The 23,890-nt window shown below is 39.7% G+C and overlaps 1 protein-coding gene across 9 annotated transcripts in view; it reads right to left on the reverse strand.

Moving 5' to 3' along the window:
• Positions 1–23,890, reverse strand: part of MAP2K4 (mitogen-activated protein kinase kinase 4) — a 50,331-nt gene that overhangs the window by 21,965 nt on the left and 4,476 nt on the right. For 2 of the 9 annotated variants that reach the window (XM_060271818.1, XM_035104628.2), the window contains exons 2-5: positions 18,049–18,081; positions 11,111–11,134; positions 10,254–10,353; positions 3,528–3,623 (exon numbers count right to left, since the gene is read on the reverse strand). In XM_060271818.1, coding sequence (XP_060127801.1) covers positions 3,528–3,607 — 80 coding nt within the window. In that variant the 5' untranslated portion in view covers positions 3,608–3,623; positions 10,254–10,353; positions 11,111–11,134; positions 18,049–18,081. The remainder of the gene's footprint in view (positions 1–3,527; positions 3,624–10,253; positions 10,354–11,110; positions 11,135–18,048; positions 18,082–23,890) is intronic. The other 7 variants (XM_035104633.2, XM_035104631.2, XM_035104630.2 and 4 more) reach the window with 7 other exon arrangements.

Below are 23,890 nucleotides of genomic sequence, written 5' to 3' on the forward strand. Positions count from 1 at the left end.
TCTTTCAAGGAGGCGGCCCCAGGCTCCCGCGCCCGGCACGAAGCTCCAGAGGTGCACAGGGAACGCAAGCTTGTGCCTGCCTCCTCCGTGCCTCGCAGCTCTTTCAAGGAGGCGGCCCCAGGCTCCCCCGCCCAGCACGAAGCTCCAGAGGCGCGTGGGGAGCGCGAGCTTGTGGCTGCCTCCTCCGCGCCTCCGCCCCTCCCTAGAAGCAGGGCTGGTGGGCGGAGGCGGAGCCCAGCCCAGCGGAGCGCGAGTTCAGCGTTCCCGCCCGCCGCGCCGCACTCTCTGGTTCCCCGCCGCGCTTGGCCTTGCCAGAGGGCGCGCCGGGGAGCTGGAGGGAGGGTGCGGCGCGGCGCGGCGGGAATGGCGAACTCGCGCTACGCCGGGCTGTGCTCCGCCTCTGCCCACCAGCCCTGCTTCTAGAGTAGGGCAGCTGCCCTAACTTGCCCCGTGGTGGGTATGCCCTTGATCCCTACACAATTTGGTGCTTACATGTCAGTCCTAGTAGAATCAGTGACTTAGACTGGTAATGCACTGCAAGAAGCTAAAGGAATTTATACCTAATTCAGACAAGATTAGTCGATTAGTGCAGCTGCTAGTTCATAGCAGACCTTTCTTTTTCTATAGGCATATTGCCTGTTTATTTTATTGTTTTAAACATTTCTGACTCTCTGGAAAGGAGTATTTCATCCCCCCCCCCGATCAGATTTGGGCAATTTACAAGGATATACCTCAGTTTCTTGTAGAACGAGAACCATGTGCTAGTTACCAAGGCCAATCTAGAAGGCATACAAGTTGCCAGACAGTTGCTGAAACAGAACTCAAAGGTTTGGGACAGGTATACAGCTCCTGCTAAAACCCCAAACTTTAGCATTCTTGTTCTAAGGATGATAAAACTTTAAAAACTGTTTGTGACTCAATGAGAAATACTGACAGGGCAATTATGCACAGAGGCATAGCTGCCAAGTTCTCCCTTTTTAAAAGGGAAATTCCCTTATGCTGAATAGGCTTCCTCGTGAGAAAAGGGAAAACTTGGCAGCTATGCACAGAGGACTTCTGTACAAATGCATCTGCAGGTGATCAGTGTTGCCAATCAAATATTGGCAGTGGGATCCCAGTTCTGATCACTACTATTCCACACAGACTAATAGTACTGGGGGAAAGAGCTGTTTTTTATGGCAATACCACAATAGCTCTAAATCCCCTCATCAAAAATATCATACGTTAATGCTTCCTGATTCCATTGTCACCAATCAGGGCATTATTTAGAAGGGGTCCTTGTGAATGAGAGATCTATGAGGCCAGGATCTCTGCGAAGTAGTAAAACCTTAACAGCAGCACGATGCAAGGCTACAAAGCAATATTCTAGTACAAAAAGGTAACATAGCACTACCTTGCTCTTAAGGGTTTGGAAAGCTAACTGGATAGAGGGCAATTCTCAATACAACAGTTCTCAGAATTTATAGATTAACAAAAGAAACCAGTTTTAATTCTTTCCAGCTCTATAGAAAATATGTGTACGTGCTGTGGTTCTAACAGTACACTTTGCAACCGACAATGGAACAATTAATCAAATCTATGGCAAAAGAACATTTAAAAGGCCTTCATGCTAAGGGGGCACATTTACCATGAGAAGGAGTGCTATGGAGCTTGGAAGCCATTATTCCAACACTTTTAAGTGCTTACGCTAGTAAAATCATTTGCCACATTTTATAGTATGAAAAAAAAGAATGAACAAACTACCAGCAACTGAAAGGACACAGAAATAATTTCACAGGAGTGAGACCATCAACAGTCAACAATCAGAGACAGGATTTCTTTCCCAAGAGGCAAGGCATCAAGTAATATTGCTGCCCTGGCAAGACAACATGCACTCTTGAATCCTGCTTGATCATTCTTGTTTGCTTTGCCCAGATTTTCCAGCACTGGCACAAGAGGTATTACAGATGTGCTGGTAAATGACATTCATAAGGCTGCAGATGCCTAAAAACTACAGAGACCCCAATATCTGTAGAGAATCTTATGCATGGATGCCCATAATCCCAGGGGCGGATAGCAGAGTAGTTAAATTGCAATATACTGGCAGATCTCTGGGTGATGTGAAGTAGATTGACAAAGACTGGCTTTCAATTGTTGCAACAAACAACGGCAACAACAAAATGATCCCTGTGGAAACCAAGCCGGGGGGGGGGGGGATGCTATATGACCAAGTATATTTTTGTAAGGAAGCCCTAGAGACTCTTTTCAGTTCCAAAACTTGAAAGGCAAGTTCCTGGGCTTAACACACTTCAATTATAAGTTTATGTCTTTTATACCTGTCTCCAGTTCATGGGTCTAAGGAAAATAACAAAGTAGTCCCCAGAGGGCCTGCAGTCTGCTACCCCAAACCACTAAGTTACAATTTCACATTCAGCAAAAAATATTTTAAGGAAACAGATTCTCTTATTATAACTTTTTATGGAGTTTTAAGTCTGATCTAAAATAGGGTATAATGATACAATTTCCTTTATATGGAGATCGGTTTAATTTCCTAAATTACAAGTTTAACTATTTCTTGTTAGTGTGTATGAGGCAGGGGACCTTAGATAAGACTCTTTATTCTCCTGGAAGGGTAAACATGGAAGTAGCAAGGTTATTTCCACTGTCTGGGCGAGCAGCTTTAAGGTCCACTATTTTAATTATCCAGAAATGTACTGCGTTGCCTGACTCACCCCTGCAATGGATGGCAACTCTTCAGTTGCCTTGGGACTCATCTATATAGCTGCAAATAAAACATTTTAAGTGTGTTTTAAGTGTGATATACAATGTGACACTAGATGATGATGGTGAGCCTTATGGAAAATTCAATGTATTTTGTAAAAAACACTTTTAAAAAGCATTTTCATAAGTGTGTAGACTCCACCTCAATTGTGCCTCAGGCTTACTTCACCAGAAGCATATGTTTCACTGGTCCATTAATTGTTGGGAGGGGGGCTGTTTTACAGATCAATAGGTGTTGGAAGTATGGCGACTACAAAAATGAAATAATACTTCAAAAAAGATAACTTGGTTCACAGGTTTTAGAGCTGTGGACCTTTTTAGGTTTTAGAGCTGTGGACCAAAAAGCTGAAGGCTTTTTGGTGGCAATTTGCAACAACCTCATTACACCTGCATCAACTCCATCCATTAAGGTCAACAATGCTTGAGAATTAAATATTTATGGTTTTAAAAGGAGAGATTATCGTAAACTAACACTGAGTCACCCTCTGAATACCAGAACACTTTTAAAAAATACACTGTCTTTCTAGAGCCAATGACAGTCAGCTGGGACAGAACATTGGGAATTGCAAGTATGAATGTAGCAATAAGCTTTAAACAATAATAATGAAATATATGTTGAAAGTATTTAATAATTAATTTATATATATATATATATTAATTCACTCATAATATGACAAATTTATGCAAGGATCTATATTGGTGTTCATGCCTTTTTTCCTTTCTTTTGAAAATATCTGACAATGGGGCTAACAGACAGTTACGCTTACTGTAGCCTGCTGGAAAGTTTCACGATCATCTCCGCTTCTCTCCTTTTGAAAGTGAACGGGGCAATGTGATTACTACCCATTGTTGCTTGTGTATCACTTCAGCCAGGAAAGAGTTGTAAAAATGACAGGAAAACACAGTGCTGTTATCACATAACACAATAACACATACACACATAGTAATTGAAAAAAACAGACTGCCTTTTATATACAAAATGAGCACATTTCAGTTCCTTGTTAAGGGGCTAGTCCATATCTCTCCTTTTTTGGAAAAAGAAAAAAAGAAAAGTGTGTGGCAGTTAATTTAAAGCCTTGTTAAAAACCACTCATACTAATGCATGAAAGCCATGGAAGGCTACAACCCGCTGCAACCTTATTTGAAAGTAAATCCCTTGGAAATAAATGGGGCTTACCTCCAAGCAAGACCATTTAGGAATAGCATGCAAGCCTTAATTTCAGATGCAGTATTTCATTTTGTCCTATGAACTACATACCTGCAATAAAATTGCTAGCTAAAATCAACTAATTAGTGCCACTGACCTTCTTTGTCACAATTTGCTACATTGCTTACCACTACATTGCTTCATCATATTGTTTTGACAAAGGTAAATTTCTTACCTGAAAACTAGTGCTTGTGTCTTGGATCCACCAATCAGGAGAAGTAACTATTACCCTACTTATTTAGATTGTAGTGAACTGAATTCTTCCCTGAGAACCTGGAAGAGCTAGAAGCTAGCTTTCACTGTCCACTCTGTGACTGTGTGAGGAACAAGGAAGAGCTTCTGGATCCGAATCTCTCACAAGTATTTCCAGGTAAGAAATCTCCTCTACTAACACTAAAAAAAAACCTACCCCTTTGCAGGGGCAGGACAAACAGGGGAGGAAGATTCAGTATTTTTACATACATGAAAACCAACGGTCAAGTCAAGACTGTTAGGAAAAGGGATGTATCAAAATCTCCTTGAGTCCTCTGCTAATTAAGGAGAGACACAGAGAGGGACACAGAGATCTGCCATGCTGCTTCTCTGATCTGCTTCTTAGGAGTCCCATCCCCCCACCCCCCCCAAAAAGAAAATCCAACCAGAGGCTCACAAGTAAGAAGAGAGAAAGTAAATTCTTCTGATTTCTCAGTAGTGTTGAGGTTTCCAATAGGAATGGGTGTGTGTGTGTGTGGATACAATGACAATTCCTGGCAATTCAAAAAAGTAAGAGAAGAAACGAAGTCCTTAAGGCATTTTGTTCAAGGATCTAAGGTGAGATACACAGGATAAATAATGCCTTAGGCAACTGCGAGGGTTGTACCACTGTTCCTAAAGCAACGTGTATATGAAAGCATCCTTCCAAAGAGTAAAATGATAAGGAACCTTGTCTAAGACAGTAGAGATGAGCTCATCATATCTGATAATCATTCTGGCAATCTCCCTTTTTCTCTATTGTGAAATATAGCGAACTGTAATGGTTGGCATGGAGATAGTCTACCATTCTACAAATCTTGTCAAAAAATGTACTGCAATTAATTCTCTCTGCATAGATTTTACTTTTCTAAATCCTGAACCTTCGTCAAGGAAAAAGAAAACCCCGAGTTGGAAGGTGCCTGCCCCAGCCCTTGAGGGGAGATTTGAAGCTGCATGAAAAGGACATGTGGGGCAGTTCTCCGGCTAGAGTTTTGGAACATTCTGGGGCTGTTCAACACAGGTACTGTGAAGAAGAAAGCTTAGGGGGAACTTGCTAGTCTTGTACTTCCTCTTCTATTCTAGATGCACAGAATCATTAGGTACTTCAGGATTAAAGTCACGTTCCAGCAGACATGATTTAATTATGGCTAAATCTCCCTTGCTCTGATTTTAAAAAAAGACATGTTAAAGCAATGCCATCAATTTGAGAATCTGTCCATGCTGCAGCCTTCAGAATCAAGAACTTTGGTTCATTTTCATAAATTTTTGAAGTGTGTACTTTGGATCTTAGTGCCTATCTTAGGAAGCCATGCTCCAACTGCAGTGACTTATTCCTTTACATGCAACTCATCTATGTAACCTGGATGGCCTCAACAATTCTGTATTCAAAGAGAAACTAATGACTTATGAACATAGTAACGATGTTGATCTGGATCACTTGCAAACCCATTTCGAGCTCTCTAGCCACATTCACTTCCCCTCAATGCTGTCAGTTTTATAGTGTATAGCAAGAAAAGTGCCATGTAAAATACTTAGCAGGAACTGTGAACTGTTGGGGTTCAAGAATTAAGCAGAATTCTTTCTGATGAAATGTTACAAGGTGATGGTCAGCTTGAAATTATCTGTCTGTATCTCACTTCTTGCAAAGAAATGCAGCCAATCTGGAGATCCAGGACTCAGCTATACAGCTGCAAACAAAATGTTTTGAATGTGTTGTAATGTGCAATATACAATCATGACACTAGATGCCAAGTGTGAGCCCTAACAAATTCAATGCATTTTTCAAAATGATTTTTAGAAAAAGCATTTTCACATCATTTTTAACCTGTGTGTAGATTCCACCCCAATGAATGCCAGAGCTTACAAATATGCTTTAGCTGAAGCAGCAAAACCTCAGTAAATAGGGCAGAACCAGCTTGGAAAAAACTCTTACCTGGCCTCTTACTTTCAAGAAAGCCATGTATGTACATGCTTTCCCCACTCTCTGCAGTGACTGTCCAACAAACACAGCTGCACTGCAACAGGGAAGAAGCATACTTGCTGCTCTTCTGCCAAAATGTTGTATCTCCCAGTTGTGCCTTTGTGCAGCGAAAGCTCTTATGTCTGATCTTTTGCAATATGGCAGCAAAGCACCAAGGAACATGAAATATTCATAGACTCAACAATGGTTCACTGTATCAGCCTCCAGTACTCATTAACAGGGCTCCATAGAATATAAATATCCAACCAGGGCTGCAACAGTGGTGAGTCAAATGTAAATCACCACAGTACCAGAACAGCCCCTAGGGTCTACAGATGTTATTGTGCATTCTGTATCTTACTGTACAGTTTACCTAGAATTAAGCAACAGACTCATGTGCATGGAAGACTGTATATCTACCACTTCTACAAACTTTCAGAATAATCTACAATCAATCTATGGAAAAATTTGACCCTAATCCACCCAATCAGAAGAACCCAAGCCAAGCCAGAGGGGGAAATGGAAGAGCAGGAAGTAACAACACTGATCTACCATAGGACTTATGTAAACCATCCCACTGTGGAAGTTGTTGCTATGTTAATATTCTATGGTGAAATTATGAAAATGAAGTACTACACTGTTTACAAAACACAAAATGAGAATCTCTGTCAATCTATACTACACAGAAGAAAGAATTACAGGCAACCCCAGATTTGTGTGGGGGTTGCGTGCCAGGTTACTGTGCACGATGGTGGAGCACACATAAGCCCACTCTGCCGCATTATGTTCCCTTTTCCAGCCACTTCCAGGTCAATTTGATGCTCATGTGCAACACACGCAAATAAGTTGTTGCCTTTATATACATGTGGCATCTGAGGTAACTGCTAATTCAGGAGATCTAATTCAAGCTTTGGCAAGGACATAGACACACCATAAAAACATCAAGTCAGAGTAACTAGTCTTAAATTGGTCAAGTTAAACTTATAGGACCGATAAAGACATATTACAATTACATGTATGTAACATCATTTTAACCACAATGTTAGCACATAAAGTAACTTTTGCAACACACATAAATAACTCTGCTCCTTAACTAGCCAAGGTGACAGGACAAGGCACAATGAAGTGTGAAGAAACTCTAACCTCGTGGTGGGCACACTGGCAGTTTTCCGCAAAGCTTTCGGCCTAATTTACATATAGCTGCAGAACAAACCAGGCAGCTTCACCTTGAATAAAGTAGCCAACCACAAATTCTACAGAAAGAAAGTTAACATTATGCTAAAATCTTCCTTATAAACAGAGAAGCCCACATTGATACTTATCACCAAGTATATTTATCCCCTTCTGAAACCACTTTTCACCTGAACAATGTGTTTTGGTAATCTCCTCCATAGCTGTTTTTTTGTGGGGCAGTTAAATTCTGGACAGAGAAAATCTTGGAATGAAGAGCTTTAAAGAAGATACATTCCTGTCCTCAACCTGCCTGTAATGACAGCTGCAATTTCTTATCTGAAAATTCCATCACTGAAGCCCCTGAACACAACCTGTGAACCCAACCAAGTATGCCTAAGGGGCAATTAAATGTGGGTAAGGAGCAGTATAACCAAGGACTGCTATTAGCTTCAAGGACACAAAGATCAAGCAAATTGTCCAACATTTTCAATCATTTAGAAAAATAGGATAAAGCCTTCAAAACTAAGCCTAAATGCCTAGCCTCCACAGTAGAAACTATCCTCTCTGAAATTTCAGCATTACCCATCTAGATGAATGGGATGACAAACTATATCCCCAAAATCTAATCAACACAATTATGTATAAGCTGCTGTTTTATATACAATGAATAACAACCAACTCATAGAATGAAGAATAATAACCAGCTACTGAAACACAATCTGCAATGACTGGAAAACAATATTTAATCCAATAACAACAAATTGCCTTATTCATAGCACATATGGACTTCCATACCAGGTAACAAAGTAAATATCCAACACAAGGAAAGGTGTCTGGAAGAAGAATGACATATTAGAAAAACCCACATTAGCAAAAGATTTTAAAAAAGAATGAGATTTTATAAGATGTTATGATCCTTACTTGTTAATATACCAGCTCCTAAGAAAACCTTCTGAGACATAAGAAAACCATCCTAAGTAAACCTCCTAAGAAAGATGATAAAAAATTTAACCACTGAACACTTGCAATGCAATGCTAAACAAGACCACTCAGAAGCAAGCTCCACTGACTTCAGTGGGGCTTGTTCCTAGGTAAGCAGGTATAGGATTGCAGCCTAAATATTAAATGAGGAGTTTGTAAAGGTGAGTGGGACAAATGGATAAAACAAGCCTTTCCCATTTCAAAAGAACTACCCAACACAAATTTTATGATAGAAACAGGCTTCCTTTCAGAGACTACATAACAAGTTTCTTCTCAAAACAGATTGTTGATGATGTTCAGTGTCAAATGTAAGATATATTTATCTATACAGTGGGTGGTCTAGAAAAAAACCCTAATTCACAGTATTTTGGAAGCTGGCTGTTGCAGAAAAAACTTAGTTCTCCTTTTGCCCAACCTACTTTATCAAAATAATCTTAAATTCAAAGCAATACCATCAGCTGCCTGATGAGCCTGAAATTAGGGATTTTATTATTAGATGCAAGATGAACTGCCAGACAAGAACAGCTATTATCTACAGAAATTCCAGTTCAGAAAGTCACTGGATGAAAAATATCACTATTAAAGAAAGTCACTAGAAGGTGATGAGTTAACCTACTAAGAATAAAGGTCTTATGAAGGTGAAATCTATCAAAGAGAAAAAGTTGAAAGACAAAAGTTGTGCAGAACCACTATATAAATGACCTATGATGTTACTGTGAAAAGATTGTGTCCAGCTAGCTTATATATTCTAACATGGGGAGTAAGTCCTAAATTCTGAAATTAATATGACATTTTATGAATGGTGGTACTGCTGGATGTCGGAACTCTGCAGGCTGAACCTTGCTTCTCTTCTTGGATGATAAACTGGACATCTTATAAGAATGTCTACTGAAATATCTCCATCTTCTGGTTTTCAGAACTGACTATATACATAACAGTAATACTTTTCCAAAGTCCTTCTATAATTACCTGGATAGATTTAGAATCAAAACAAGGAAGAGTTTCTAAATAAGGAAATGAAACTGATATATTCATGGGAAATAGAAAGCTCTGAGCTATATGTACAAAGCAGCAACATACAGACACACATACATGGCAGAATTGTCCAAAGGAAGTACAAGCAACTGGAGGAATGGCAGGCACAAAGCTCTGAGGACTTATACTCTGCCGGAGTTCAAAAACCTCACAAGGGAATATAAAGGAGATGCTGACTGCACAGCCAGAGAAGTCACCCATCAGTCCAGATTGGTGGATCTGAGGACACAAGGCTTGTATTTCAAGAGACATTCTGCTGCATTAAGCAACCAATTGTTGGATACTCCACTTTACACTGAATCTGTATATAAGGCTGTCCGTAATACCTTTCTTGGAAACTTACAGGGTTCTAGTAACTTCTCACCACCTCTTAGATTTCTAAAAAAAGAATCGCCTCAATTTTAAAACTAAGATTTCTCACACAAATATCTTAAAAACAAATACAGGAATAAAAACTCTGCAAACTTGAAAAGCAGCAGGTATAGGTTTATGCAGTCCGTGAATGAGATTAACCATAAGGCAGGAGTGGCTAAACTGCCGTTGGCAGCGTGGGGCTACATCTGGTCACGCTCGCTGGGGCTGCTGGGAATTTGTAGTCCAATAATATCTGGAGGACCACAGGTTAGCTACCCTTGCCATATGGAGATGACTTACCAGCAAATGACAGGACTTTTTTTTTGTACAGTTCAAAGGAGTAGTCTTGCTTTAAGGCTTTAGGTAAAATAGCTTATTTGAAGTTCCAAAAATACATGAGAAAATGTTACATAAACAGAACATCCTACGTCTCAGTCCAGACTACAATTTTATCTTTTGAACTGCCTACAAAATTCGTGTGACAAAGGAAAGTGCTTTATCTTCCTACTTCAAAATGGTTCCATCTGGTGGAATTTCTGGCTTGATACTCACATGTGTGGATTCTGAAAAGGAACTCCAGGGTTCAAAGTAAATCGCGCTGTGGATTTGAAAGGTGGGTTTGCAAAATTCAACTTCAGTGCTCTGCGCTTACCTGAGAGATAAACAAACACACAAAAAACACTCTTTTTCGGCAAGAGAACATATGTTACTGTATTGAAAGCATCCAAAATGAACCAGAACCAAAAATATAACATATTCTTCCCTACATGAAACATTTCATATAAACAATGAACATTTAATATTGCATTATCAATAGATTAGTCATTGGACAGGGCTTCTGCACTTAACACCAAATTGAGCCGCTGAGCAAGTCTGCATCTGACAAACAGCTTCTTTGGTCTACAAATGCCCTTGTTTTTACAATTATACTACTAGAACCTCTTCCTTTAATGCTGGTGGAGATGTGCAGGTCTGCATGCAACTGAGAAAACATTTCTGGGCATGAGAAATAAAGATCAGTGTGCATATAGGAGTATGCTAGCATATGCACATGTATCTGCGAGCCTGAATGTGTGAATGCAAGAGAGTAAGGACATACTTGCACATGCCAGTAGGTGTTGAGAGAGCAAGTGTACATGTGCTTTTTTTGTAGCCAATGGGGAATGGGGAACTCCTCGCTTAAAAAAAAGAAGAAGAATCTGCTGGCATACTAATACATATAGCATCTATAAATGTGTGCAAGTTTCCTAAGCATAAATACATTGCTGTATCTCACAACTATAGCAAGTGGCAAGTTAAAGCTGCAGTTGAACTTAAAGTTGAGCCTATCAAACATTTTACTACCATGTATTCTGCAATGAAGTGTGCCGAAGCCACCCCACGTTTACTGACTGACTGGTTTTTCATACCTCCTATCTCCTCACAGCAACAGTCTTCATGTCAAGGAAGCAGGAAGCCCCAGTTTGAGAAGAAGTAAAGGAGATTAATGAGGCACCATAGCACAGATTCCACTTAGCAAACTTCAATAATAAATGTTTTGTGCAGACAGACAGGTTATGGAAATAATGTTTGGATTAAACTTGATCTATTTTAACACATTGAGGAAAAGAATTTGAACTGTCTAACTCAATAACAGAATTAAAATTCTGATGCAAAATTTGAGTATTTCTAAAAATAATGCACTTCCTTTTGTTAACGAAGGGATGAACTGACCTAAGTTTTTAAAAACAGCTTATTAACATTCCTGTTATTAAATCACAGAATTATAGAATTGCACGGTGACCCACAAGGGTCATATAGTTCAACCCCCTTGCAATGCATAGGAATGATTGGCATATGACACATTAATACCAACACACTTTAACAAGGAAGTGAATTGATGGGATTCATTTCCAGGAGAGTGATCAACTGGACACTTCAGAAATCTGCCTGCTAGATTTAGCCTACAGTCCCATAACCACTTACCTAGGAGTAAACCCTACGGAACTCAAATGAGAATTACTTCTAAGTCAACATGTATAGGATTGTACAGTATGGTCTTGAGCACCTTGGCCCTGCATCTCAGATCAGTGTCTAACATAAGCAAGAAGTCAACTAAACCAACATGGCATGCATTTTAACCTCAAGTTGTTTTTGCTGTATTGCTCTTTTGTCACCCTCATATTCTTTCATCCATCACATGCTCACGCACATATATAGCAGCTAATTCAAACTTTTCATTTGCACAAGCTAAAGGCATATGGCTTACCACAAAGCCTCAATCATACCACACTACACTGACATATCTAAACAGTAGATTAAAAGCAACTGCAGGAGTGCATCTTCCTCACCGCTTTCTGCATGTTAACAGGAAAGATGGTATCAGCAACTTAGTGGTTCAGATAATACCAGAAAGGCCCAAATCAGAGAAACCCCACGAGACACAAGACCCAATTAATAAACCCAAGTCTATGGATATATAATGCACTAAAGCTAGTTAGGTAATTTCTGCTAGCTTTCATTGACATCACACTGTTGTGTGACACCACCAGAGCCTCATACCTCCCAAGGGAGTTCACAAGGAAATGAAGATGAAGGCTCTATTTCTGATGCTGCAAGAACAAGAGGATTAACTCATATACACCTGCAACATTGGGCTATTAATTCTGAAAAGCTGGGAAGCCTATCTAATTGAATGCAATTCTAGATATGCCTGAAACAGAAAACACTTCTACTTTTAAAAAATCCACTCAAAAAACCTCCATACCTATTTTACTAAAAGTCTAACCTGATTTTTGTGACCTAGTCTGTGTCTACAGATTTAAGCAGTACATATGAAATAAACGTTGGGTTTAGTTCCTTGATTCTGTATACACACATTATGCACCAGGTTGGTGCACAGATAGCATTATTGCAGATCAGAGTTGGGTTGCCTTTTCTGTCTTCCCCAGAAACTACAATGATGCTGTTACAAGACCAGAACCTGGTACACGAATGCCATCATTGTATTCTGTTCCAGGAAAAATTGGGAGAAAGAAACAAACAAAAATGATCACATCTGAAGAATAAGGCCTTGTTGTAGGGTACTTCTTGGTTGTTGGATGCAGTACACGTACTCAATATTCACATTCAACATGGGAACTGCACTGATTTACACACTGACCTCTGCGCCTCCCAACAGCAGATATGGAGATTAGTAGTATTAAATCAATAAAAAGACAGTCCAGCCAAGAGTGTAGAAAGAATGCTGTGCACAACCAACCCATCTTTATACCTGTCTTCTGTGCATACTATTGCCACATTTTCTGTTTAGAATTTAGCTTTAGGACCAATAATTTGGAAGGATGCCACTTGGACATCAATACATTCTGCTGCCTGGCCCCTTTGGAGGGCAACTCTAGGGCTGAGCAGACAATTCCTCATGTGCTTCCCAATAATTAATGTTTTCAGTGGTGCAAAATGGGAGTTAGTGATGACAAATACAAATAAGGCATTATAGAGATAAGATAATGAGCTTGAATCCAGAGATCCTGCTCTTCTCAGAGGATTCTCCAGTAGGCAGAAGAGACGGGATGATTTTATTCAAGCCTTCCTTCATTCCCCCACAAAATCTACTCCAGAGGGTTGGGTTGTGAAGCAGCACACGGTTCAATAAAACACTTTGCTATGCAGGAGAAGGAAGGACCTCTTTTAAACTACAGTGTAAGAATTTTGCTAAGAGAATCTCGTATTGATGAACAAAAATAGTACATGTAGCTGTCCTGGTTATGGATGACCTGGGAATAAATATCAGTGGTATAACCTAAAGATCTTCAACCAAAAGGCAGACTATACTGTTCCCCTTTGCAGAAATTCCTTACAAGCTGATGATTTGTTTCATAAGTAGTATTGAAAGCTAAGTATTCAGACAGCAGAAAAATAGCTGTCCTGAAAGCATTCCTTAGTGTTTCTCAAACTGTCTGATGTGGTGGACCAGCAATCCCCACCCCACTGATGTGCCAGGAACTGGTACCATATTTGGTCCCTGAAACATCCCTCCCAACTTGGGCTGTGGTGGTGTTGTTGTGGACCAGCAGCTGATGCTTCGCAGACGAGCACAAATACATGGACCACCACTTCAAGTAGCACTGCCCTGGTCTGCCTTTTGAGATTCCAAATAATGGGAAAGGACAGAATGGAGTATTAAAAAGGACAAGCCTCTTCCTTAATTTGTGGTGGGTGTACAGAACCATCCCCACCTTCCAGGTCTTGCCCCTATGTCTCACACTTTAGCTTCTAGCGCTTCTCTCGTTACTACTTTGGAATTGAAGAAACTACTTCTCTAGTCCAAAGTATGTTTTAAAGTCCGGTCAATTTAAGCATAATAGGGAGGGCAGTAGGATGAGCATTCTAGCATTATTTGCTCCACCCCTTCCCTTCATCACTGTTTCAGTCATCTTACAGCAAATGGAAGGCAAATGTATAAAGTGTGGAAGGTCATTTATATGCAGACACATGCACATTTTAGAAGCCTGGAAAGAACAAGTGACTTCAGAGCTAGTGCACTCATCCACATTATCCACATCATGTGTTCACATTGCCTTAATTGTACCATTTGCTAGGGCTTCTCTGTGTGTTATTTTTGGTAGTACTCTCCCCAAATACTTCTTGCAACATATTCCTAACAACTCCTCCTTAGTGGAGATGGCGCTCATCAGTCACTGATTCTCTTGAGTTTGCCAGAATTCTGTAGCTAGTCACCTTCTCGCTGCATGAAGACTTAAGTGTGTGGACAGGAGAAAGGTTTTTTAAAAACCCCAGCCAGGACATTACCATCATTATAGATCAGGTGTGAACCAGGGACTTGCCAGCTTAATAAGAGGTTTGTTTCTTTAGAAACTCATTTGAAAACAACTACTACAGAGAGGAAGAATGGATGGATAGATTGGGTTAATAATTTTGACACGTTTAGGGAGAATGGAAAGTAACCCTCCTGCCAAAACTAGTTATGGAAAAAATTGGGATAATCTCTCTGGTTAGGATAACATTTTTTAAGATTGCAGGAATGGGAGCCATGTTCTTGACTGATCTAGCAGGTGCTGAGTTGTATTCAACATAGTGCTAAGGTGGAGCTAAAGTGGAGCATAGTGCTAAGGTCAGCACAAGGATTTCACCCTGTGCAATGAAATGTTCTCCCCATCTTCCGCTTGCATGCCCTCTAAATCTGTTCTGGGGTTTCTTCCCTATCCTTCAGGGATTTTGGGATGGCATGGGATGCATGTGGGAGAAAGAAACGAGGGGAAATCCCCTTGTGCTAGCACAAGATTTAGTTGAATACTGCCCAGAGAGAAAAGAAATGAGGGTGCTCAGGGCAGGACTGCTTCTAAATGCTTTCTCCAGTGAACCATCAACATACCCCCATTGCATAGGAAATCACTGATCATCCTGCTCCATTTCTTTCATTCCCCCCCCCCCCCAAACTGGGGCAATTAATACTATTTCTTGATTTGAGAGATTGTGTCGCAATTCTGATCTTCTGGGAATTCAAAACTCTTTCATGTAGTTAGTTTTAAGGTATAAAAGCTGCAAAAAATACAAATAACCAGGATATTTGTTTCCACAGGGAATATTTGTTTGCAAGGAAAGACCATATTCCTAAGACTTAAGATTAAAACCACTGTCAGTTGTTAGCCACCTCCAGAAATATCACAAATATCACCAGTTTTGGAACATGTTCCCTAAAGCATACTTACATGAAATTATGTTCCACTTAAATCACTTGAACTGATTTCTAATTAAAGGTATTTAGGAAGGGAGTGCCTGCAAATTGCATTAACAGAGGCATAGAGAGTATTGAAATGTCTAAGAACTATGACTTGATGGCCACAAGGCTTATACAAATTTTATAAGCTTTGCTCATTATGAATAAAAATATGCAAATAATCTGTGGTCTACCTACTTACGCTACTTTTTCTGCTGTGACCTTCACAGCTGCCCAAGTTAATCAGTCCCCATTTATTATTTCTGCTAGAAATATACTGCTATGGACAACTTCATTAATCTTTTAAGAAGCCATCTGCTTACACACACACCCTAAAAACAGGAGTCCTTAATGGCACGAAGTGGTGACTGTAGAATGAAGTCATAAGACAAAGATTCAAGCAATAGGTAGAGCATAAGAAGCCAGAGGGGAAAAGAAGGCTAAAGCATTAGTTCTTGTTTAACACAAGCTTCTTGCTTGGAGGGACCACAACTCAGGGACAAAACAGAAATGATGGTTTTCACTTCACTTTTAAAAAGTAAATAGGAACCAAGGACTCCTGAAAACTGGATTGGAACTACAGGATGGAGAAGGGAAGCTTTAACCCTAGTCTCAACCTGGGTCCCATCCTCCTGTGGTTACCAGTAGTAGCTATGGGGCCTCTTATCTAGATCAGGGCTGCAGCAGAGACAGTTCCCCTTCGCCCCCATGGCCCAATCTGGAAGCTCCCACAGCTCCTATTTGTTTGTTTGAAAAATTACCTTCATTTTTGTTATGGCCCTCACTTTTAAGAACTAGCACTTCCTCATCCATGGGAATAGCACTATCTGCAAGAGGCGCAAGAGAATAAAACAGCATTCTACACAACAACAGACGTGTCATTGTGACAGGAAAATACAAGGTGCCAAAACACCATGCAAGTTATCTCAGAAACCGCTTGAATCTTTTCAGTTTACTTTTTCTTGTCATTTGCCCCCCTTCTAGGTATATATCTTCACAGTGCTGCAAAAATGCGTTACAAACTGACTACAAAATAGCATTTCCCAGAGGTACCATAGGACTGGAATAGGAGGTAAACTACATTTCTGATTGTCTAGATAGCTGGTGGTGATATTTGGGGCACAAACTGTTTTGCATTTCTTGATTACCATTTTCCTACTAGGGATCATCTTTAGAACCCTTAGGCAGCAAATCACTAAGCATCAATAGTCATCTTACAAGCATTTCATCATTTCAAAATTAAATATGCATATCCATTAGCTTCAAATAAAAATGAAAAATATATGCAGCCTGAATGCAAGATGGATGTGTTTAACTATACAAGGTGTACCCAGTAGAAGGGGCAGGGGGGAATGCTAGCAGTGCTGTTTTTGTCTCCAATAAAGTTCCCACTAAAGCATGGCAGGCAATCATAATGATATAATGAACATAGCAATTTTTTAAAAAATGAATGCCATAAGAGAATGAAACAATGAAAAAATTAATTGTGCAGAGCTTCCATTAATCATCCGAACATGGGATGATAGTGACTGACAATTTTTCCTGACTTTTATAGAAACGTCAGTTTCAAAATGATGTATCCAGTCATGTTTTCAAAAGTTATCATTCCAAAGGTACACAGAAAGCACTACTGAGTAATTTAAATTACAACTAGAGCCCATAGTAGAATACCTTGATTCAGTCGCAGAGGGCAAGCTCTGCATGACTAAAGTTAGAAGCTCGGCATCTCCACTCAAATGATCTCAGGTAGCAGTGGGAAAGACTGTTCCATGAGATCTTGGGAGAGCCAGTGCCAATCAGATTAGACATTACACTACTGGATTGATGGCTTGACAATTGTCGCATTCCCATATAACACTAAGCCAAACCATAACTTACCACAAACATGCTAGTTCCCAGGGAGAACGCAACCCCTTAGATGATCCCCAATTATTTTAGCTCAGCACAACAATGAAGCCAAGGTTGGCTTAGTGTATCATCCACACACCGATCTATGGTTATCTCCTCCTTAATCATGGTCTGTAGCCAAGGTTTGCTCTTGACTACATCACAGTTAAGGAGCGTAGAGTTTAAGCACAATCCCACCTTCAGATGAATTGTTAAGCCAAACTTTGGCACCGCTGCTATACCAAACTGACTGGGCAGGAGCAAAGTGAATGCGAGCCATAGTTTGGTTTACTGTGTCACGCTACCAAGGCCAATGCAAAGCAGTTCATGCCAAACTTTAAAACAAGAGCAGAAACACTAAGGTGACTTCGGCCCCTACTGAAATAATCCTCTCAGTCCCTATGACTACTTTTCCACTAAGTGGTTAGACATCATTAAACCCCAAATATCTGTATTTCCACTTCATTTTATAAAAGTCTTAAATCTTTCATTCGTAACAGTTTAGGAACAACTATCTATGTGACCTCTAGTTTACTATCCAAGAAGTATAAGAGATACTAAAGAATTATTGACAGATCAACAGAATTAGATTTGGGTAGCAAGATGAAAAATGGAAGCTCTGCCCATGTATTAATGCATGGCTGGTTAGTTAGATCAACAGTGGACACATTCCCAGTACCAAGAATGATATAAAAATAAAATAAAATAAAATAGCAGAATACTATAAAACATGTAGCTTACTTTGTGCTTTTTCACAGAAGTTTATCTGAAAGCCTAAAGCAAAAAAGATAAGTTCTAGTTCATTTTCTGGAAAATAGAGATTTGCACAACCTTTAAAAATCACATTTCATGTTCATTAAAAAAAAACACCCTCAACCACCAAATAAAAGGTTAAATCACTGCCTGAGTTGCAAAGACAGTACTCCAATCATCTGTTTTCTTGTCAATATCTAATACCTTTTGGAAAAGTCAAAGTTGTATTATACAGTACTGTCCGAAACATCAGTAAAGCATCAGCAGGTGGCTGTCCAGATCAGGTCAGCTACAGAGGTTAAGTATTAGTTTGTTGTTAACTTTAAACAAAATGTTAAGAACAAATGGTGATTTTGCTAGGAAGTTTCCCAATGTACTTTCCGAAGTTAAATAAGTACATGCATGATGAAGGCTTCCCAAGATTAGATTTGTATTTCTGGGTATACTGTACATGTGCAAGCATCACTGTCTGTTTTCACCATTCACCGCAGAATTATATCTGACTTGGTTTTAGAGACAGACAGATGTTGTTTCTCCAGCTTGTCTAAATAATGCAGATAAACCCGATTTGCCTACTTTACTTATTTTGCATAATTTATTTCACTTTTGCTAGTTGTGAGGAGGAGCAAGTAAATATCCAAGGTACTAATACTTCAATCCCTCCCCACTGAAAATCCTGTTGAGTCGTTCTCTGGTTTCTGTGGCTTCTCAAGCATTCTCTGAACATAAAAAAACCAAAATGCTGTTTTTAAATGAGACATGAGAAATTCAGGTTGCTACATTTTGTGCCCAATATGAATATTCAAGTTTGCCCCAAAATTGTGGATAATGCATTCACAAAACACTGGAAGTCGCATATGACTTTTTAAATGTGACATGCTAGTATATATTTTTTGTCACTTGTAGAAGTGAGAAAACAGTGACTTGTTGAGGCCTACATAGTAATCCATGAAACTATAGGGCACTTGACCCTCTGCATTCATTTCTTTCTTTCAATACACAACTAGCTGAAGCCCAATGGTCAACTGAGAGGATAGGTTTATACTAGCTGCACTCCTGAAAATTCACAGGTATATAAATGTGAATGGTGAAAATGGCAGCCTTCTGTGCTCAGCCATAATCATTGAGTACAACATAATGACCTTGCTGCAACAAACCAGTGATGTACCTAGTTCAGCATTCTGTCTCTAATAGGGGCAAACAAGACACCATAGGAAAGTCACAGGAAAGACATGAATGTAATAGCCACACTCTGCACCCTTAATGTGTTCTGGAGATTCTCCCAACCCTGCAAAGAGGATTTGGGGAGAGTGCGGGGGGGGGCACACAGGGAGAAGAGGGGTAAGCTCTGTTTCACTAGCAGAAATCCCTGAGCTAGTGAAAACTTCACTGGATATTGCCAAAAGGTTTGAGCTATCAAATACCACAGCCCTGCTGAAGGAAAAATTGCACCAAATTCAATGCTTTTACACATGAAACAGAATAAATGAGTGACCATCGTGTCCAAGAACAGGAGTAAAAAAGTAACACCCCTAGATATTTGACTGGTAAGTAAAAGCAATGTCTGTTACTGTGTATATGCAATCTGGAAAAAATAATGAAAACTCTAGGCCAGAGTACTAACATACTTGTTCCTTTCTGATAAGATTCAGGAACAAATAAAATATCCAGATATTATGAAGTAAAATTTACTTAGTTTAAAAAGTTGTTTTAAAAAATTGGTTGCTGGTTCTGATTGAGTTTCCATAACTAGCCCAAGAAAGAAGCCAAAACAAGTCTATGCAAATATTCAGTTGCAAGTTGAAAACAAGGGATTTGGAATCATATGCAAATCAAAAGGAAAGAATCTACTCTGGCATTTGACAACAGCTTGGAAGCACATTGAGCCTACTCATACAGCTTAACATTTGACATAATTTGCTATCCAGCACTGAAAGCTACACTTTCTAAAGTTTGGCCATCTTTTCTTGAGTCAGAGAAAAGGACCATGAATACACGAATCCAGAAGATATGGTACTTAAGCTCAGCAAGAGCCTCAGGCAAGAAAGAAAAAAGCCAGCCAAATCAGCTAAAAAGCAAAGGACAATAGGAAAGTAACCAAGATGGTCTCAGTAAAGTAGTTGACATCCTTCCAGAATGTTCCATTCTGTTATTACAATCAAGAATTTTTGGCTGTAAAGGGAGCAATGCTTGTTTCTGCTAACTATTTTCCTCTGGGACAGGAGGACACATCTGAATTCTAAACACAGATTAAAGAGAGCAACTGTCTTATTATTTTATGTTAACTTCATAATTTGGATGGGCTGAAGAAACTTGTTTTGGCCTAAAATGAAGAAATAAAGTTGTCAGATGTAAAAATAGAGGGCACAAGGAACATCAGAAGCAAGCAACAAACAAAAACATAGCAAAGTGATAGGTATTAGATGGCATGGTCCTAGAACAAAGAGGGTGTATTCATTAACCAATGGGCACCAATACAACATCCAATTTATTACAATGTTTTTCAACATTGTATGCCTATGTTTCCAAGATTTTCTAAAAGCATAAGGTCTAGAAACATGTAATGATTCTGAGCCTTTCAAAAAAACCTGCCTACAAATTATAATCCCGTGCAGATTTAAGAACAGAAGAGGAGCCTGCTGGAGCAGGCAAATGACCCATCTAGTCCAGCATCCTAGTCACAGTATGCCCAACCAGATGCCAAACGAAATTCACAAGCATGAGCCAAGCAGAAGAGCATTCAACCCTCCCCCCCCCAAATGATTTCCTGCAACTGGTATTCAGATGCATTACTGCCTCCAACTATGGAGGTAGAGCACAGCCATCATAGCTAGTTGCCACTGATAGCCTTATCCTCCATGACTTTGTCCAATCCTTTTTTAAAGCCATCCAAATCAGTGGTCATCACTGCCTTCTGTGGGAGTGAGTTCCTTAGTTTAACTAAGTTTAACTTAATGTGCTGCATTAAGAAGTATTTTCTGTTATTCGTCCTGATTCTTCCAACATACAGCTTCACTGGATGTGCACAAGTTCTAACGTTTTAAGAGAGGGAGAAAGACTCCCTCTTTCTTCAAGCCATGTGAATTTTATAAACTTCTATAACGCCAACTTACTCTCCTTTTCTCTAAATGAAAAAGTCCCAAACATGACAACCTTTTCTCACAGTGGAGTTACTTGATCCCCTTGATTGCTCTGGTTGCTCTTTTCTGAACCTTTTCCAACTCTACAAGATTCTTTCAGAGGTGAGGCATCCAGAACTGTACACAGTATTCCAAATTCAACCACACCATAGATTTTGTATTATCATTGAGCTATCCACTACGACCCAAAGGTCTCTGTCCTGTTCTCAGACTCCAGGAACATGTGTTTAATATTAATATTTGTCATCGTGACATGCAGCACTTTACACTTTTTTACATTGAACTGCATTTGCCATTTACCACCCATTCAATCAGTTGGGACTTTCTGGAATATATATTATATATTTCAAGTAGCCTTGATAAGACTGTGGATGAGAATCAAGCCATGGAGTCATAGGGGAGGGGGAAAACACCTAGTATTGCATTATCTTTCCGAGCACTAAATTCTCTTTAACCTTGGAATGCACAAAAACATTTTCCAAGTGAAGCAATATAGTGGTAAAACAAAGTATTTAATTCGGAACAGAAATATTGTCAAAATCAATCAATATCCAACAGTTCACTCCAAGAAGAGGCTAATGCACTCTTCACATGCTTTTAGCTGGTAACACTAACGGTCCACTTTTCCTATGTGAGGAGAACATCCACTTGAGCTCTTGACTGAAATCTTCCTATGCTGGCACTTATAGAACAGTTATGTAACAAAATCCTATGTTGTGGGAAATGACACAGGGGAAATGGTATGAGTGAACTGGATACTGCTTTAGTATGTCACTTACCATCTGAATAAATCTTGGGAAGGAAAAGTACCAAACTCAACTCCACAGCATGACTTATATGAACTTATCTATTATTATTAAAATGGAATTATGCATATGGATAGAGAAAAATCTACAGGACTGTTTCTGACGTTTAATTACAATTTACTGCTTTGATCTAAAGATTCACAGGATCTCCAATGCTCATATGGAGCTCTTAGTGATGGGTAGCTCCTTGCATGTAATGGGATGTCACCCTGCCATAGGTAAATAAGGAAGCTCTTGTGTGCATGAGAGCTACACATTATTTACTGCGGTATCAATGCATGAACTGGGGTCTAAACAGGTCCACTGGTCTATTGATACCTTGTTGAAAAGAGAACTACACAAGGTTACCGTATGTATCCAATACAACTTCTCAGATTCTGCTCGCGCTACACTTCTAATCAGTGCTATTTTTCGAGAAAAAGAAGTGCCGGAACTCACCATGAACGCCTCCCTTGTTCTCTTATAATAGCAATAGTGCCCAACTGAGAGGTGCCGGAACGGAATTCAGGGGAGTTCTGGATGAAAAAAATGCCCATCTTCTAATGCAGTTTGATATAAGTTTTGAGTAAACAGGATTTGTTTAGGATTTCTTAATTCAGTAAAGAAGCACAAGGAGAACCTGAAAATATTATGATGTACAGTACTATGGCCCTACATATTTTTTGAAAAAATCTAGCGTAGGCACTTTCAATTCAATTCAAAATCAAATTTGAATGAGAACACAGCTTTTTTGTTTGTTTTTTACAAAACAAGTGCACAGAAATGAAGCCGACTCAGACCAATGATTTAGGCTGCAGTCTTATGCACATCACCTGGACCAGATCTCAGTGAGGAGAAATACACTGGATTGAATTACAAATACAAAAATTTTCTATACTGATTTAATAATGAAAATTTCCTAGTTTTCATTCATCATAGCCTTTGAACAATTTAGGTGATGAGTTTCAATAAAATCACCATGTAAGTTTCTTGCCGAAGGGATGCGGATAGCGCTGTGGTCTAAACCACAGAGCCTAGGGCTTGCAGATCAGAAGGTCGGAGGTTTGAATCCCCGCAACGGGGTGAGTTCCCGTTGCTCAGTCCCAGCTTCTGCCCACCTAGCAGTTCAAAAGCACGTCAAAGTGCAAGTAGATAAATAGATACCACTCCGGCAGGAAGGTAAATGGTGTTTCCATGCGCTGCTCTGGTTCGCCAGAAGCGGCTAAGTCATGCTGGCCACATGACCCGGAAGCTGTGTGCAGACAAACGCCGGCTCCCTTGGCCTATAGAGCAAGATGAGCACCGCAACCCCAGAGTCGTCCATGACTGGCCCTAACAGTCAGGGGTACCTTTACCTTTACTAAGTTTCTTGCCAGGAATGAACACTTACATTTCTAACACTGAAAGCAGGCAGAAAGGCAGGATAGAAGAAAACCACCTTTTTTTCCCTTCAAAGAGCAGCACATCTGGGCAGTCTGCAGCCTGGTTCTATACAAGACTAAAGGTCATCTCCCATATTGTGATTTTACATTAAGTAATTAATGCACACCTGTAACATATTGCTGTGATCACTCACTTTGATTCAAATGTGCCTACTCATTAGAAAGACACAAGTACAGGTGATGTTCACAGAGTGGTTCAGCAAACCCTTGCAATAAACTTTTACTTTGCAACAACCAAAGTTAAGGGTTAAAAATATATATCCTGCATTAATATTTTAGGCAAAAGAGTGGGTCGAAAGCCACTTCCCTTACTTAACACCATAATGTGGGAACCAGCCTGAAGTCCTCCCTTTCAATGTAGGCTGTTTTCCCATATGCAGGGGAACAAACACTCTTTACCGCAAGACTACCCAGGTGAGTAATCAAAATTCAAATATCATAACATAATGGTTTACTTGAGCAC

This window comes from Zootoca vivipara, chromosome 2 (assembly GCF_963506605.1).
Source record: "Zootoca vivipara chromosome 2, rZooViv1.1, whole genome shotgun sequence".
Taxonomy (NCBI): Eukaryota; Metazoa; Chordata; class Lepidosauria; order Squamata; family Lacertidae; genus Zootoca; species Zootoca vivipara.